The 13,185-nt window shown below is 40.1% G+C and overlaps 1 protein-coding gene and 1 long non-coding RNA gene across 16 annotated transcripts in view; one reads left to right on the forward strand and one right to left on the reverse strand.

Moving 5' to 3' along the window:
- R3HDM1 (R3H domain containing 1) overlaps window positions 1-6,538 on the forward strand; it is a 79,668-nt gene extending 73,130 nt beyond the window's left edge. For 13 of the 15 annotated variants that reach the window (XM_032113672.1, XM_032113679.1, XM_032113686.1 and 10 more), the window contains 5 exons: window positions 1,299-1,468; window positions 1,663-1,813; window positions 3,088-3,167; window positions 3,969-4,053; window positions 5,072-6,538. In XM_032113672.1, the coding sequence (XP_031969563.1) occupies window positions 1,299-1,468; window positions 1,663-1,813; window positions 3,088-3,167; window positions 3,969-4,053; window positions 5,072-5,430 (845 nt within the window). In that variant the 3' untranslated portion in view covers window positions 5,431-6,538. The remainder of the gene's footprint in view (window positions 1-1,298; window positions 1,469-1,662; window positions 1,814-3,087; window positions 3,168-3,968; window positions 4,054-5,071) is intronic. The other 2 variants (XM_032113675.1, XM_032113682.1) reach the window with 1 other exon arrangement.
- A 3,825-nt stretch (window positions 6,539-10,363) lies between these two features.
- On the reverse strand, window positions 10,364-12,789 carry LOC116446261. The gene is made up of 2 exons (XR_004241105.1): window positions 11,484-12,789; window positions 10,364-10,581 (listed from the first exon to the last, which is right to left on the reverse strand). It is a non-coding gene; the product is annotated as an uncharacterized LOC116446261 (long non-coding RNA).
- Window positions 12,790-13,185: the final 396 nt, after the last annotated feature.

Below are 13,185 nucleotides of genomic sequence, written 5' to 3' on the forward strand. Positions count from 1 at the left end.
TCTGATTATGTAGCAGTCATAAACAGACTTGTATTTTATTCTGCTGTGCAATAAAACAGAAATATTCACAAGGTGGCTCTTGCAGGGACTCCTTAACTTATATACTCTGCTAAAGCTGGCCAGATATCTGATGCTTCAGTTGCAATCTGTAACACATGGGTAAAACTTCTTGCCATTAAAAAGAAAGTATAGATGTGAAAACATTAATAATTCAGTTACCCATATCATAAATACTTCCAAATACAATTTACAAAAGCTAACGTAGTTTTAATGTTGTGCGTTCCTTATTCTACATTGTTTGGTTTAATTTTTGAAGAAGTCTCTTTTTGTGGAGCCCAGGGGTAGTGACAACAATAGTCCATTATGAAAAACACCAGATGAATGCATTTTATAATCTGTATCTAACTGCTCCTCACTGATGCTCCGATGTGGCAATAAATTGAGAAAATTGCAGAATGCTGCTTTAAAGATGGATGATTAAATAATGTTTAAACCCTGTGTTTTAATTGTGGTTTCTGAGAAATGCTGTAAACAGTGGGTAGAGCAGAGAAAGAAATTGCAAACAACCTTTTACAAATAAAAAGGACATTATATAAATTACCTGGGGCAGAGAGGGGAGATGGTTTGTCTCTTGGGCAGCCTCTCCTCACAGCTCCTGGCATGAAACCTTGTGGAACAGTCCTGGATGTTCAGGTGTTCTCCCCTGCCTCTGGTGTTTCTGTGGCTACTGCAGTACCCAAGTGGGACAGGGTGTTGGGTTCAGTTTGCAGTATCTGCCCAGAAAAGCATTCCTAGAGAGAACTTGTAAGTGAGGGTAAGCGTGCCTAGACTAAAGGTTGATCCCAGACCTTTCTGATATATGTTATCCTATCAGAGAAAACATTTTGAGTGCATTGCTGTACATCATGTAAAACTAACTAGGAAACTTCTGTTTTTAAATATTTTCGCTTAATATCACATTCTGCAACACATGGCTCTGACAGAAGCTGCAGTGAATGCTGAATACTGTCACCTACTAAGAAATAGTGATTTCTTTCAGAAATATCCTCAGCAATGAGTTTCAGTGGTTCCACTATCTTTTGTTCTGGGAAGCCCTCTCCAAGTTAACTACTGCAGATGTAGCTGATAGTGGCAATGTAATTGTACAGAAGATACTGCTCCAGTTTTCTAGAATCAGCAGCTTCTTTAGCAAAACTTGTTTAGCACAATCCTTGTGTTACTTCCCCTTTTCCTGTGTGTTGTGCTAAGCGAACCGTGCCGGGAGTGCTGACTGTGCCCTGTGGCTCCTTGCGTTGCAGCCGCAGCGCCACCGCCCGCCGGGGGGGTGGTAATGATGCAGCTCAACGTGCCCGGCAGTGCCGCGCCGCGGAACCCGTCACCTCCGCAGAGGAAACCCGGCAAGTACTACTGTGATCACCCCCGCGGGCACAAGGCCACGGAACTCAGCACTTTAGACGGTGCTGCACAGGTAGGAGCCGCTGGTTTGCTTCTCCAGGATGACTTAAAATATGCATAAATTCTGTATTTTTTCAAAAGTTCTTTCTGGGGAGTAAAAATCTTGCTCTGATGATACTTAATAGAGCTATTTTAACTTCATTTAAGTCTTTGAAGGCTGTGGGTGCTGTTCAGCCTGTTCAAACCCTAACATGTCATTTATTCCAGTTGCAGCATAGTCCTCAACTGGGCAGCCCTGTCACCTCACCGGCCCAATCACCAGCACCAGCCCAGCTGTCAAACATGAAGAACATCCGTCCCACACTGACACCTCTTTCTATTGTGTCCCAGTTTTCTAGACCTTTTGTCCCTGGACAAGGTATGTTTTTAGTTAACTAAAATGTGTGTGTGGTTTCTATGTGAATGTTTTATAATAGAAGCTGTATGAGGATTTTCTGATGAGCATGGCTCACTTTAGGAGTATTGCTATTGAAGCAGAATCACCAAAATTATTTAGTCAAGCATCATTTAAAATTTCACCTTATCACTCTGTACTGATACTGTCCCCCATATCTTCAAAGGCTTTTCATCTCATTAGTGTGAGTTTCCATAACACATTGACTTTCTCATAGTGTTAAGTTTCCCATTTCAGCATTGAAAATATTAATAAAATGTTTGCTAGAATTTAGCTTCAAGTCTTAACCATAAATCATTAGTTGATAATGCACTGAATCAAACCACTGCCTAAGCATGTATTCTTCATTCCTCTGTAGAACAACAAGCATGATGGGATAGAGCCTCTAGCCAGGACTGTACCTCAGTTAGTATTTCAGATAGGACCCAGCCAAAGACACAAAAAATTCCTTGTAGAAGAATTTCAATTCTCTGCTGCCATGTCAACAGAAAGACAGAAAATGGGGAGTTTTCACTGAGATGGGATAGTAGATAATGTTTAAAAAAAATTATATAAACCCCCTTTGTCAGTGAGTAAAAGCATCCTGGTAAAATTACCAAACTCAAAATTAACAAGTCCGTTTTACAGAAAGATTTACTTTAAATCAAAACTTACAGAAAATTCTGTATGTCTCTCTTATTGATAAAGAGAACCTTATTTTCTTGTCTTTGTCTTACCTGTTGCACAGTCTTTGTCATTGCTTTGTATTCTGATGATGTAAAAATTCCAGGTGGCCTGTTTGAAGCACACCTCTTAGCTCCCTCAATCTGCTGTGATCACTGAAAGTGCATTGTCTAGTGCATTGTCTTTGTGGATCCTTGTAACATATAGGAGTGTGAAGAGAGACCTGGCTCTAATCAGGGCTATAACCATGAAAATGACTAAATTAGCATGCTGAGAGGAGCTTTAGACTTATTAAGCTCATTTTGAAACAAAAGGACTTATCTAAAACTGCAGTGAAGAAAAACTTTGAGTGTAATCCCTAAATACCAAAAAGCTTGTACCTTTTCACCTTGGGATCAGGACGTGGCTGACTGACACTGATGGAATCAGGGCAGCTCTGAGTTAGCCCAGCCAGACACTCAGCTTTGTGCACAGCAATTCTCCTTTCTCTTCTGTGTAACATACTCAGTGTGAGAGGGACTTGGAGGAAGATTTCCTGTAACAGAAAAACCCTTCTAATTACCTTTCTCTTTAAGGAGATGCCAGATACCCATTGCTTGGCCAACCCCTGCAGTACAATCCATCTTTGTTACGTGGACAAGTAACAAGCCAACAGGTATTAAAAGAGAACAATCTCACAGCAACAATGAAAAAAAAAACAATTCAAGACTACCATTACAACCATCTTGAATAGGGGAATGTGTTACTGCACTTGCAGAGTAATTGAGTGGAAGGTGCTTGCTTTGCAATAAGTTTTATTCTGTGTCTATACTCCCCATTGTTCTTGTTTGTTGTATTAAAAAAAAGTGAGAAACATTTATCTGAACTTTGGCTTTTAGGCACAATGTAGATAATGGATTTTTTTATTTTAAGCAATTCACTATAGCTAATTCCAAAAATCTAAAGGGGACCCTTTGCTAAAAGGATTTTCTTTTATTCAAGTAACCATTTCTAAAAAAATACAAAATACATGCAGTAATTTCTGAACAAAGAATGGGATTGTTCCTTATAAGAAAAACAAACCCAAAATATTGGTGTTAGCAAAGTTGAAAAGTCTTCCCGTCCATATAATTTTTGGGACACGCAGACCCCGTCTGCCTCTACCTTGCTCAGTTCTACCCAATGCCAGCTAGAGGATGTGATGACTAGGGCAGGGGCATGTTCTTCCAAGATGATTTAAGGTGATTTTTTTTTTCCCCCCATCATTGCCTCTCTTTCTTCTGTAGTGAAGGATTGAATATGCCTGACTGTAGGATTATAAAATGCAATAACTAAAACTGGATGGGAAAACCTTCTCTGTCCCGTGGTAGTGCAGGTTATTTTTCCAGACATTCCTCTGCACTGCTTTTCACTGAGCTGACTAGAAATTTTAAGATGGATTGTTATTTAAGTACACCCTTTATGTCAATCTTTCCAGTGTCAGCCTGGAAACAGACATGGGAACAGGGGAAAAAAAACAGCAAAGAAGGCTGCTTCAGCAGATCTCGGTGCAGGAGAACCAGGTATGGAATTTCTGACCGACACAGAAAAATGAATTATGGTGATGGGCTGGGAATGTACAAGAAAAGCACAGGTGAGAAGGGCCAGAGTGAAGAGTAATTGCACAGGAACAGACATGGCAAACACTGGAAACATAAGGAGGGAGAGGCAGACACGATCTGGAGAGAGGAGGAAAGGGAGGTTAAATGGGAGAAGTGTAGCTTTGAAGGCTGGAGAGAAGACCAGAGAAGTTCAGGATTGCAGAGTACTAAAAGAAAGATCAAGTTTGTCAGTTTACTGGACCTAAGTTCTATGATATTGTTACATTAAATATTAATTATACACACTCCTGCTTCCTTTTACTGGTATAACAAGTGAAATTTGACATAAACCACAAATTAGTTTGTGCTTTTTGGAGTTGCTTTTTTTTTTTAAGTTTTTCCCTTTCTAATATATATTAACACATGGATTTGGGGGACATACTAGGAGATCTACAGATCAGCGCCTTGGAATTGGTAAAGATGTCATTCAAATAAAATCTGATGGCATCTATCTTCATACCTTTACTGGAAGGAATTTTTGCTGCAAGTGTTATCTACTGTCAGCTCTTCAAAGAAAGTTACAGATAAATCCATTTTTTCTAATGATTTAGTGGAGAGGATTTTTTTGGAGAGAAGACAGACTAGTTTTTTTGGCATGGTGATGTGTGAAGAGTTACCAGGCAAGGCCAGCGAGATGCTATAGTGAGTTCTCAAACCTGCAGTAAAATGAGTTGTTGATGATTTTCTTATTTTCCCCTCTTTGTTCTGAGGACCCTTTTTGTATTTCCTGCTTTTATTTGCACGCTTGTACAAATAAGCAAATTGTATTTGTAAGCAGTGCTAACTGTGAGACCAAAGGCTCTCCAGAATATGAGGAAGGCAAAGCAGATTTGGTATCAGCCAACTGGAAATACAAGTATGAAATAAGTCATTTTCCACTGTGGGTGTTGTATCATTAAGTGCAATGACCAATTTAGATTCACTGTTTTTCTTCTTTCAGTTGTGGGAAAAGTTCTAGAAATTACTGAACTGCCAGAAGGCATAACTCGTATGGAAGCAGAGAAACTCTTTGGGGAACTGTTGAAAGTGGGTGCCAAGATCCGGTGGCTGAGGGATTCCCAGTGCCTGCAGACGCAGCAGCGGCGGTTCTGCGGCGCTGGGGACGGCAGTGGGGGCACAGAGGCACCCCGGGCCGGGGACTTGGCGTCCACCTACACGGTTCTGGCCACCTTCCCCACCATGGCGGCCGCACAGAGCGCGCTCAAGAGACAGAGCAGTACCTCAGTGAGCAAGTTCCGCCTGAGAACCAGCAAGAAGCACTACGACTTCCACGTCCTGGAGAGGGCCAGCTCGCAGTAGCAGTTACACTGCTGGACACTCGGCCTTTACTACTGCCATGTCCTCCCTCCTTGATTGGTTTGATGTCATGGGGTTTCTGTTCTCTTCATAGAGACTCCTGGGATGTTTTGTCACAGGACATTTGCCATTGAAGAATAAATAGCCCAGTGAATCCAGCAAGATGAAGAAAAAAATTTACAGAGTTAATTCCAGACAATAGCAAGGAATCATCTTTGCGACAAGCAGCTTTCTGTAAGGAATGCTGCTGAAATGCCCCCTACTTTTATAGTAGTTTTGTTTTATATTTTTGAAATCTTGTATCAGATCCAAAGTTCTATTGTACAGCAGATGTTCATAAAAATCCATATGCAGATTTGTATTTTATAATCCCTTTTCACAGCCAGCACACAGCTGTCCATTCCAAGGCAGGAACCTGAGGATTGGTGGAGGGGAAAAGAGAACCATTCTCAAGGAATTGTATTCATTTTCTAGCAAACTACCCAAGATCTTCAAGTTAACCTGTTCTTTGTCCCTTATGGGTTTTTTCTTTTTTTTTGCTTTTTTGCTTTTTTTCCCTTTTTCTTCTTTTTTTTCTTTCTCTTACTTTTCTTCTTTTTCTATTTTTTTTTAAAGAATATCATTTTGCTAGCTAACTCCTTAGGTGGTTATTTTCTTTTGCAATACATTCAAACAATGTCAAAAGAAATTACAAGTTTGTACCCTTGAAGAATTTGCTTCTGATCCAGCAAGTTTAATAATTACTAAAAGGGGAATATGAATAGGTTACGTGTTCACTGAATCACATTTTAATATTTCTTTTTAGCAAAAGTGTGAAGAAACTTTATGTATCTTCATACAAGTGACAAAATGTTTGCACTTTAATTGTGTTCCCACCAGTATGGGTCTCTTTCTCTTCCTTTTCACGCTAAGATAATTGTGTTTGATAAGTGCTGGAAACCTTTTTAATGGTTTAAGTTTTCATCATTTGCAGATGCTCACTGGACATTAAAGATTCATTGCACATAAATGAAACAAAACTTTTTTCAACTTGTGTAATTTGCAAGTCTGTACAATGTGTGCTGATGCAAGCCTTTTTCAGTTCAAAAGAATAAATGTTTACAAACACAAACTTTTTCAGTGCACTTGTTTAAGCTTCTAGGAGTCTTCTGAAACGGGGATGAACTCATATTAATAGCTGGGATCCTTTCAAATGTGAGAAAAGAACTTAAACCCACAAATATTAGAGCCTCTTAAAAAACCACCTGCTGTTCCTCAACTGGCATTTATGTTATCCTGTCCTTCATAATACTTAAACATTTCCCTATATAAGTAAAAAAGAGAAATTAATCAGATGCTGTAAGGGACTGCTCCTGATTTTTTATTTTTAGCTCAGGAACTGATCTGCTGTGTAGACAAGCAACTACTTGGTCACTTCATAAGGCTATCATTTTGTGCATTTGTAACTTCTGAAAGAAGAAACTCAAGGTAAATGTTGTGTTTGAAAATGTTTTACAGGGGGTAAAGGTGAAGAATTAAGGTGCCTAAACCAGCATTAATTTTCATTTTTTATACAAATTATTCTATCCCCAAACAGTGATGAAGTACTTGGTGAAAAACTTCGGAAACTGATCTGCCTGGGAATAACGTAGCCTAATAAATAAGGTTTATGGGACTTGATTCTGTGAAATGCTGTAGCAACCAGTATTAACATGACTAAAGGTAAACTTAGATGCTCCCCTAAAACAAAGGGGAGGATGTTCAGCTTCAAGTCCCCAGATAAAAGACAAATCTACCTATTCCAGTCTGCTTTTCTAAAAGGATGGTACTTGGCATGCAAGTTGTGCTTGACTGAGGATGTATTTCTTGCTCCTCCTTGGGCTGGACTGCTGCAGTTTACTGCACCCTAACCCAAAGCTGGTAAAAGCCCCAGTTTATCAATTCCCCCTGCTCCTCTGAACAGCACAGAGGTAATGGGACTACTGCCTGCATTCTGTCACTGCCTCTTGCTGATTTCCATGCTAGTTGAAGATTATGGTTTAATCCTGGTAAAGTAGCTAAGAGATTAAAAGGCTGTAGGGACAGGTATCTCAGCCCAGCAAAGCAGCTGCCTCCGGTAGTTAACTCATTCCATAACAAGATTTTTCCCAGATGTAGAAGGGTAGTCAGTAGCTGAGAGCTTCCATCTGTTCCAGGTGACCCAAGCACTAAATCTTCCATCAAGTTGAACCCTTTCCAAGGCTGTTGCATGCCTTGCTGCATTTCATAAACTTTCCTCATAATAAACAGAGAAGGAAAGGTAATGTGAGGTAAGCATGGAGAATGCAGCCCAAACAATGGGAAGGGAGGGATACAGGGATTAGGAACAAGGCCCAGAAAATATCTGATTTTTATCAAGTAAGTTGTAAACATGAATGCAAATTTCCCTAGAAGAAAAAATTAAAACATAGAGTAAGCCAGTTGTATTCTAATTCAGAATCTGATTATTTCCAGGCCGGCCATCCTTTCTGTTTTATTCTGTGTTAAACAGGGACAGTTGCATTCATTTTTTTATCTGGATATGCCGATATGAGCCACACAGATACAATTAACAGGACTTTGGCACTGTCAGAGGCTTCTGCCGTCTACAGTGGGCAAAGTATTAAAATATTTCCACTTCACAGTCATGTTTATTCCTGGATTTGTGCTATTTTATACTTTCTCTAGTAAGCAAACAGAATACAAACTCATCTAACTGAGACAGTTTATACCTTCCTGGCCTTCGCCCTTCTGTCCCTTTTGGTTCCTTAAACCACACAAGCCCAGGGACTGTGCAAAACTCCTGGAACTGCATTTGTTCCATGGATTTGGATCATAGTCTACAAAGCAAATAAGCACTTTATGCACGAAACAGATGTATGTAAAATACATTCTCATGTTCTCAACAAATCTTCTAGCACTCCAGTGTATTTGAGCTTCCTCTCATTTATCATTAAAGCCATTTTTAAAGCAAATAGTGGCAAAATGAATTAAGTAGGGACTTACATTGCAGCAATATAATATGTTTTTTTGTTTTACTGAGAATATCTTAACTTTTAGAACTACGGAAAAGCACTGGACAAATAAGCAGAAAAGCTGAACAAATGCAGCCATTACCTACTCCACCAAAAGCTACTATTTTAATTTTTAATTAACACACTTATATTGTAATACTCCTCCCTGAACAGTGAACATTTAGTATCATTTGTGATATCACAGTCAAAAAGATAATTAAAACTTAAGAAAACAAATTTAAGCCCCATACTTTGAGGACTCCCCAAACCACATGGGCCTGATGCTGGAACTGGGTGGATCATTCCAGCACACCCTAGAATGTCCTTGCAGCCCACACATGCCTGGAGTGTTTTGCTAAGGCAGGACTGGTTGGGAACAAGCACCTTGCATCTTCCCTGAGATTCTTCCCTGAGCAAATGTGACCTGTTCTAATATGAAATATTTTTCTTTCACTCACACACATATGCTTACAAAAATGACATCAAAAGGAGCAGAGTCTCTGTGAAGAAAGAAACCCTGTGCTGTGTTGTACAGAAACTGTAGTGCTTGTGTGTCTCCACCTGCAACGACCCCTAAATGACGTTTCAAGATGTGGGTGGTACAGGGCAGCTGTTTGCAGATGGGGTTTTATCAAAGCACCAGAAGAACTGTGTAGCTCAGTGAATCCAATAAAGTACTTGGGTACACGACACACCTTTCACAGGAAGAACTTTCTTCTTTGCATTATTTGACAGCTCTATATCTATTTCCTATCTTACTGCAATCCAGTTCCCTCTCAAAGTGGAATGAATAGTTATATTCTCATCCTATGACACTCATTTGTGCCTTAAAATGTGACATTTGACTTGTTTGTTGTTTCGGGTTAGCCTTGTACTAACTTGTTTGGATGCTTGAAAGGGAGTCAAAATTACAACTGACTTCTATAAATACTTTTTAGCTCTGTAATATATTTTTTCCACAGAAAACTGGTGCAGGCTTTAAGTTCCTGTATTTAGCCCTGAAGCAAAGAATGTTTAGATGAAGCTTTGGAGAAAACTGACCAAAACACTTTTAAATTATTGGTCATGAAAAATTATTGTAGCTGGAATTTTTATATATTTCTAACTATGAAAGGAATTATTTCAATCCCGTCAATGTTTCTACAGCTTGGTTTTCATGAAGGTTGATGCACTGCCTCTTCTCAATGTCCTACCCCTATTCACAGTTAAAATGTTTTGGGTAGTTTTGGCTATTGATGTCAGTAAGTATAAACTTAAAAGTGCACAATGTTATTGTGACTTCATTTTGGAAGCTTCCTCTCTTGGGTGTAGACCAGAACCCTTAAAAGGGCCTGATTTCCAGAACATTCTGAAAATTAAGTCCCTGTAAGTTATCTTATTCTGGAACCTAACACCATTCACATCTGAAACCTTCAGTGTAAATTACTTGATTACTTAAAAATGTGTGCAATTAAGTTCTTACCACGTGTATGAGCCTCCTCTTACTTCAGCGTCTGCCTTGTGTCCTCAGACTCGCAGGGCTGGAGTTTGGCTCTGACTCAGTTCAGCAGCCCCTCACTGCAAGATTTTTTATCCTGCTTGCAACTACTTGACGTTTTGCCATGTTTGTCAAAATTTGTTGGGTTGAAAGTGGATCTTGCTGAAGAGATGATTAAGCATTAAAATTTGGTCCAGGACAAAACACTTAAGTGTTTGCTGCTATTTTTCCATTTTCCAGTCTCACTGGTAAAGCTCATGAGCTGAGTTGCTATATGGGATGCATGCAACTGTAATGGACTGTGCCTGCACTTGGGAAGAGAAACCTGAATGTCAGATAACCCTGGTGCTGTAAACCAAAGAGCTGTAGAGGACAACCTGTGCGTTGCTGGCAGTTATATGCTTTTAAAACTGGAATAAGTTATAAAAATAAACTGTGTTGCTGTGAATAATGCTTAACAGCGAGGTTTATTCTTAATTCAGTTCCTGTGCCCCAGTTAACTGGGAATCTGAATTAGCCTGGGGATTGATGACGCTCCACGGTGCTGACAGCAGTGCAATGTTTCAGACGCAGCTGAGCAGAGGTGGAATGCACGCTCAGCACTGGCTGGAGTATGGACTGACTTCAACACCAAGGGATCTGTTACATTTGATCTTCCAAAATTACCTGACAGTTGAAAAAGAATATTTACAAGCAATATTGTACATCATACTTGAATTACAGAGGCCTCGGTTTGAACTTGAGAGGGAGACAACAGGCATTCTGCTTTTTTCTAATATCCTAACTTTTGCCCTAGTTGTAGGGTTAATTAGCTTTGCCCTTCTTTGGTTTTCCAAAGTAGTTACTCTAAGAAACACCATTACTAAGTGTGCTCTGATAGTCTATCACACTGATTTATACAACTGGGAAATACACCAGACTTTGATTCCACAATTGCTCAGATTTGTTGACTTTTTACTTGGCTTAAATTGTTAACTTTGATTTGTTAATGAACCACTGATTTAGGGTGAAGCAACAGTGCAATTTAAAATAGGAATTCCCTAATAAAGACACTTTCCATTTTAATCCAGATGGATGTGTCCTGGTTTTGGGGATAAAAAATTATTCTCTTAGAATGTGAATTACTTTGTTTCCCATGCCAACAACTGAAAACACACAAGACAACCCCCTTCAAAGAACGGAATCCCAGGTGGTGCTCCAGCTGTCAAATTATTTTTTCTTATTTCTCAATAAAACTTTAAACTTACTAGTCACCCTCCTTTTTCCTAGGCCCACAAACTGCAGACCTTTGCTGTCTCCAGACACACCTGTGCTAAAGGCTCTCATATTAACAGCAAAGGCACATCCAAAAGCAGCAACTCAGTGACCCTACAGCGGGATAATTCCACATTTGAGAATGTAATATAAATAGTTCCTGAGGACGTAAAGGATTATACACCTTCACAAAAATTACATATCCAGTCAATAGTAGGCCCTTTTTCTTCCTTGCTTCAAGTGGTATCAGAGAGTTTGAAAATTGTATTTGCAAAACAATTTTCAAAACATACAGTGTTCAACATTTCACTCACCCTTCTCATGAAGCTCAGCTTCCAACTTAGGATTCCAAATCCAATGCAGTAAATGCAAACTACAGTTGCTGGAAATACCAAGAGAATTAGTGCAGCACATTCAAATTTATCAGGGAGTTTACGATACACCTTAAAACCTAACCTCCTCCTCTACACATGCACTCATGTAACAGAGATGTGTGTTCATCTCCAAAAACAAATTCATAGTTTGATACTATCCAACCTTTGGCATTGCCCTTAAATCTGTTTTGTATCATGAAGGAACAAAATACAAAAATATACAAAAAAAAAAAAAAAAAAAAAAAAAACCAAAAAAAAAAAACCACAAAACCCCAACATCTCAGAATCATGTTGTGATGGTATTTCTTTAAGAGACTTGCAGAGGCACAACACACATGCAAAGCTTACCCAGTGAGCATTACTGCGACACGATTTCCACATGCTGCATCTTGGGAGAGGTATTTTATATATATATAAATACATATTTTATATATATATAAATATATATATTTTATATATACAGATTTTGTATACTGTTGTCAACACTGATTTGCTTCCTTTTCATTGTAAGTTTGTAGGGTCTTTTAGTTGTTATTATACAAGGTTCAACAGTGAAAGCTTTCCAGACTGAGAGACTGTGTGGTTTTCAGCCTTTCAGTGTTTGGGTACCTGCCTCAGCAAGTTACCCAGGACACACAGTCACAGTCCTAATGGTGTTTTAAAAAAGCTCAAGTGCAGTGTTCTGTCCAAAATGTTATCATCAGAGCACTTGACATAAACTGTCCTGTCCTCCTTGCTGTGAAATGTCTGTCAAAGAGTCCTTCTGCCTTGCTGGCTGTGCTGTGCCAGTCCCTGACAAAGCCTGCGAGCACAGAGGATGTCCTGGCTTCACCTCCTGCCTCTCATTAAGGATCTCTGCACACCACACTCTAGTTTTGTCCTATTTAACATGGATTTCTGTCATTTCCTCCATCACTTTTCCCCCAGTCACACCCTTGCCTCCCCCAGGGTGGGCGCTGGGGCAGGGGTGGCTGTGGCCATCTGTCCCCACAGCCCCGGGTGCAGGAGGTGCCCCTTTCTCTGGCAGCTGCCTCACAGAATCATGGAATCTTTTGGGTTGGAAGGAATCTGTGGAGATCACCCAGTACAAGCCCCCTGCCAAGGCATGGTCACCTGGAGCAAGTGATACAGGAACATGTCCAGGTGGATTTGGAATTTAATCTCCAAAGAGGGTGACTCCACACCCTCCCTGGGCAGCCTGTTCCAGTGTTTCCGGCACCCTCGATGCAAAGAAGTTCTTCCTCATGTTGAGGTGAAACTCCTCGTGCTTTAGTTTATGGCCATTACTTCTCATCCTGTTGCTGGGCACCCCTGAAAAGAGTCTGGCACCATCCTCTTGGCACCTGCCTATGAGATACTTATATTCTATATGAGGTATTTGTTCTGCAATACGGAATCACAGAGTCAACTGGGTTAGAAAAGACCTCCGAGATCATCGAGTCAAACTTGTCAACCAGACCATGGCACTGGGTGCCACCTCCAGTCTTTCCTTAAACACCTCAAGGGACGGTGACTCCACCACCTCCCTGGGCAGGCTGTTCCAATGTCCAGCCATCCCTTCTGTGAAGAGACTCTTCCTGATGTTCAACCTGAAGCTGCCCTGACACAGCTTAAGACTGTGTCCTATCGTTCTGTCGCTGAT

The sequence above is a fragment of the Corvus moneduloides genome, chromosome 7 (genome assembly GCF_009650955.1).
Source record: "Corvus moneduloides isolate bCorMon1 chromosome 7, bCorMon1.pri, whole genome shotgun sequence".
NCBI lineage: Eukaryota > Metazoa > Chordata > Aves > Passeriformes > Corvidae > Corvus > Corvus moneduloides.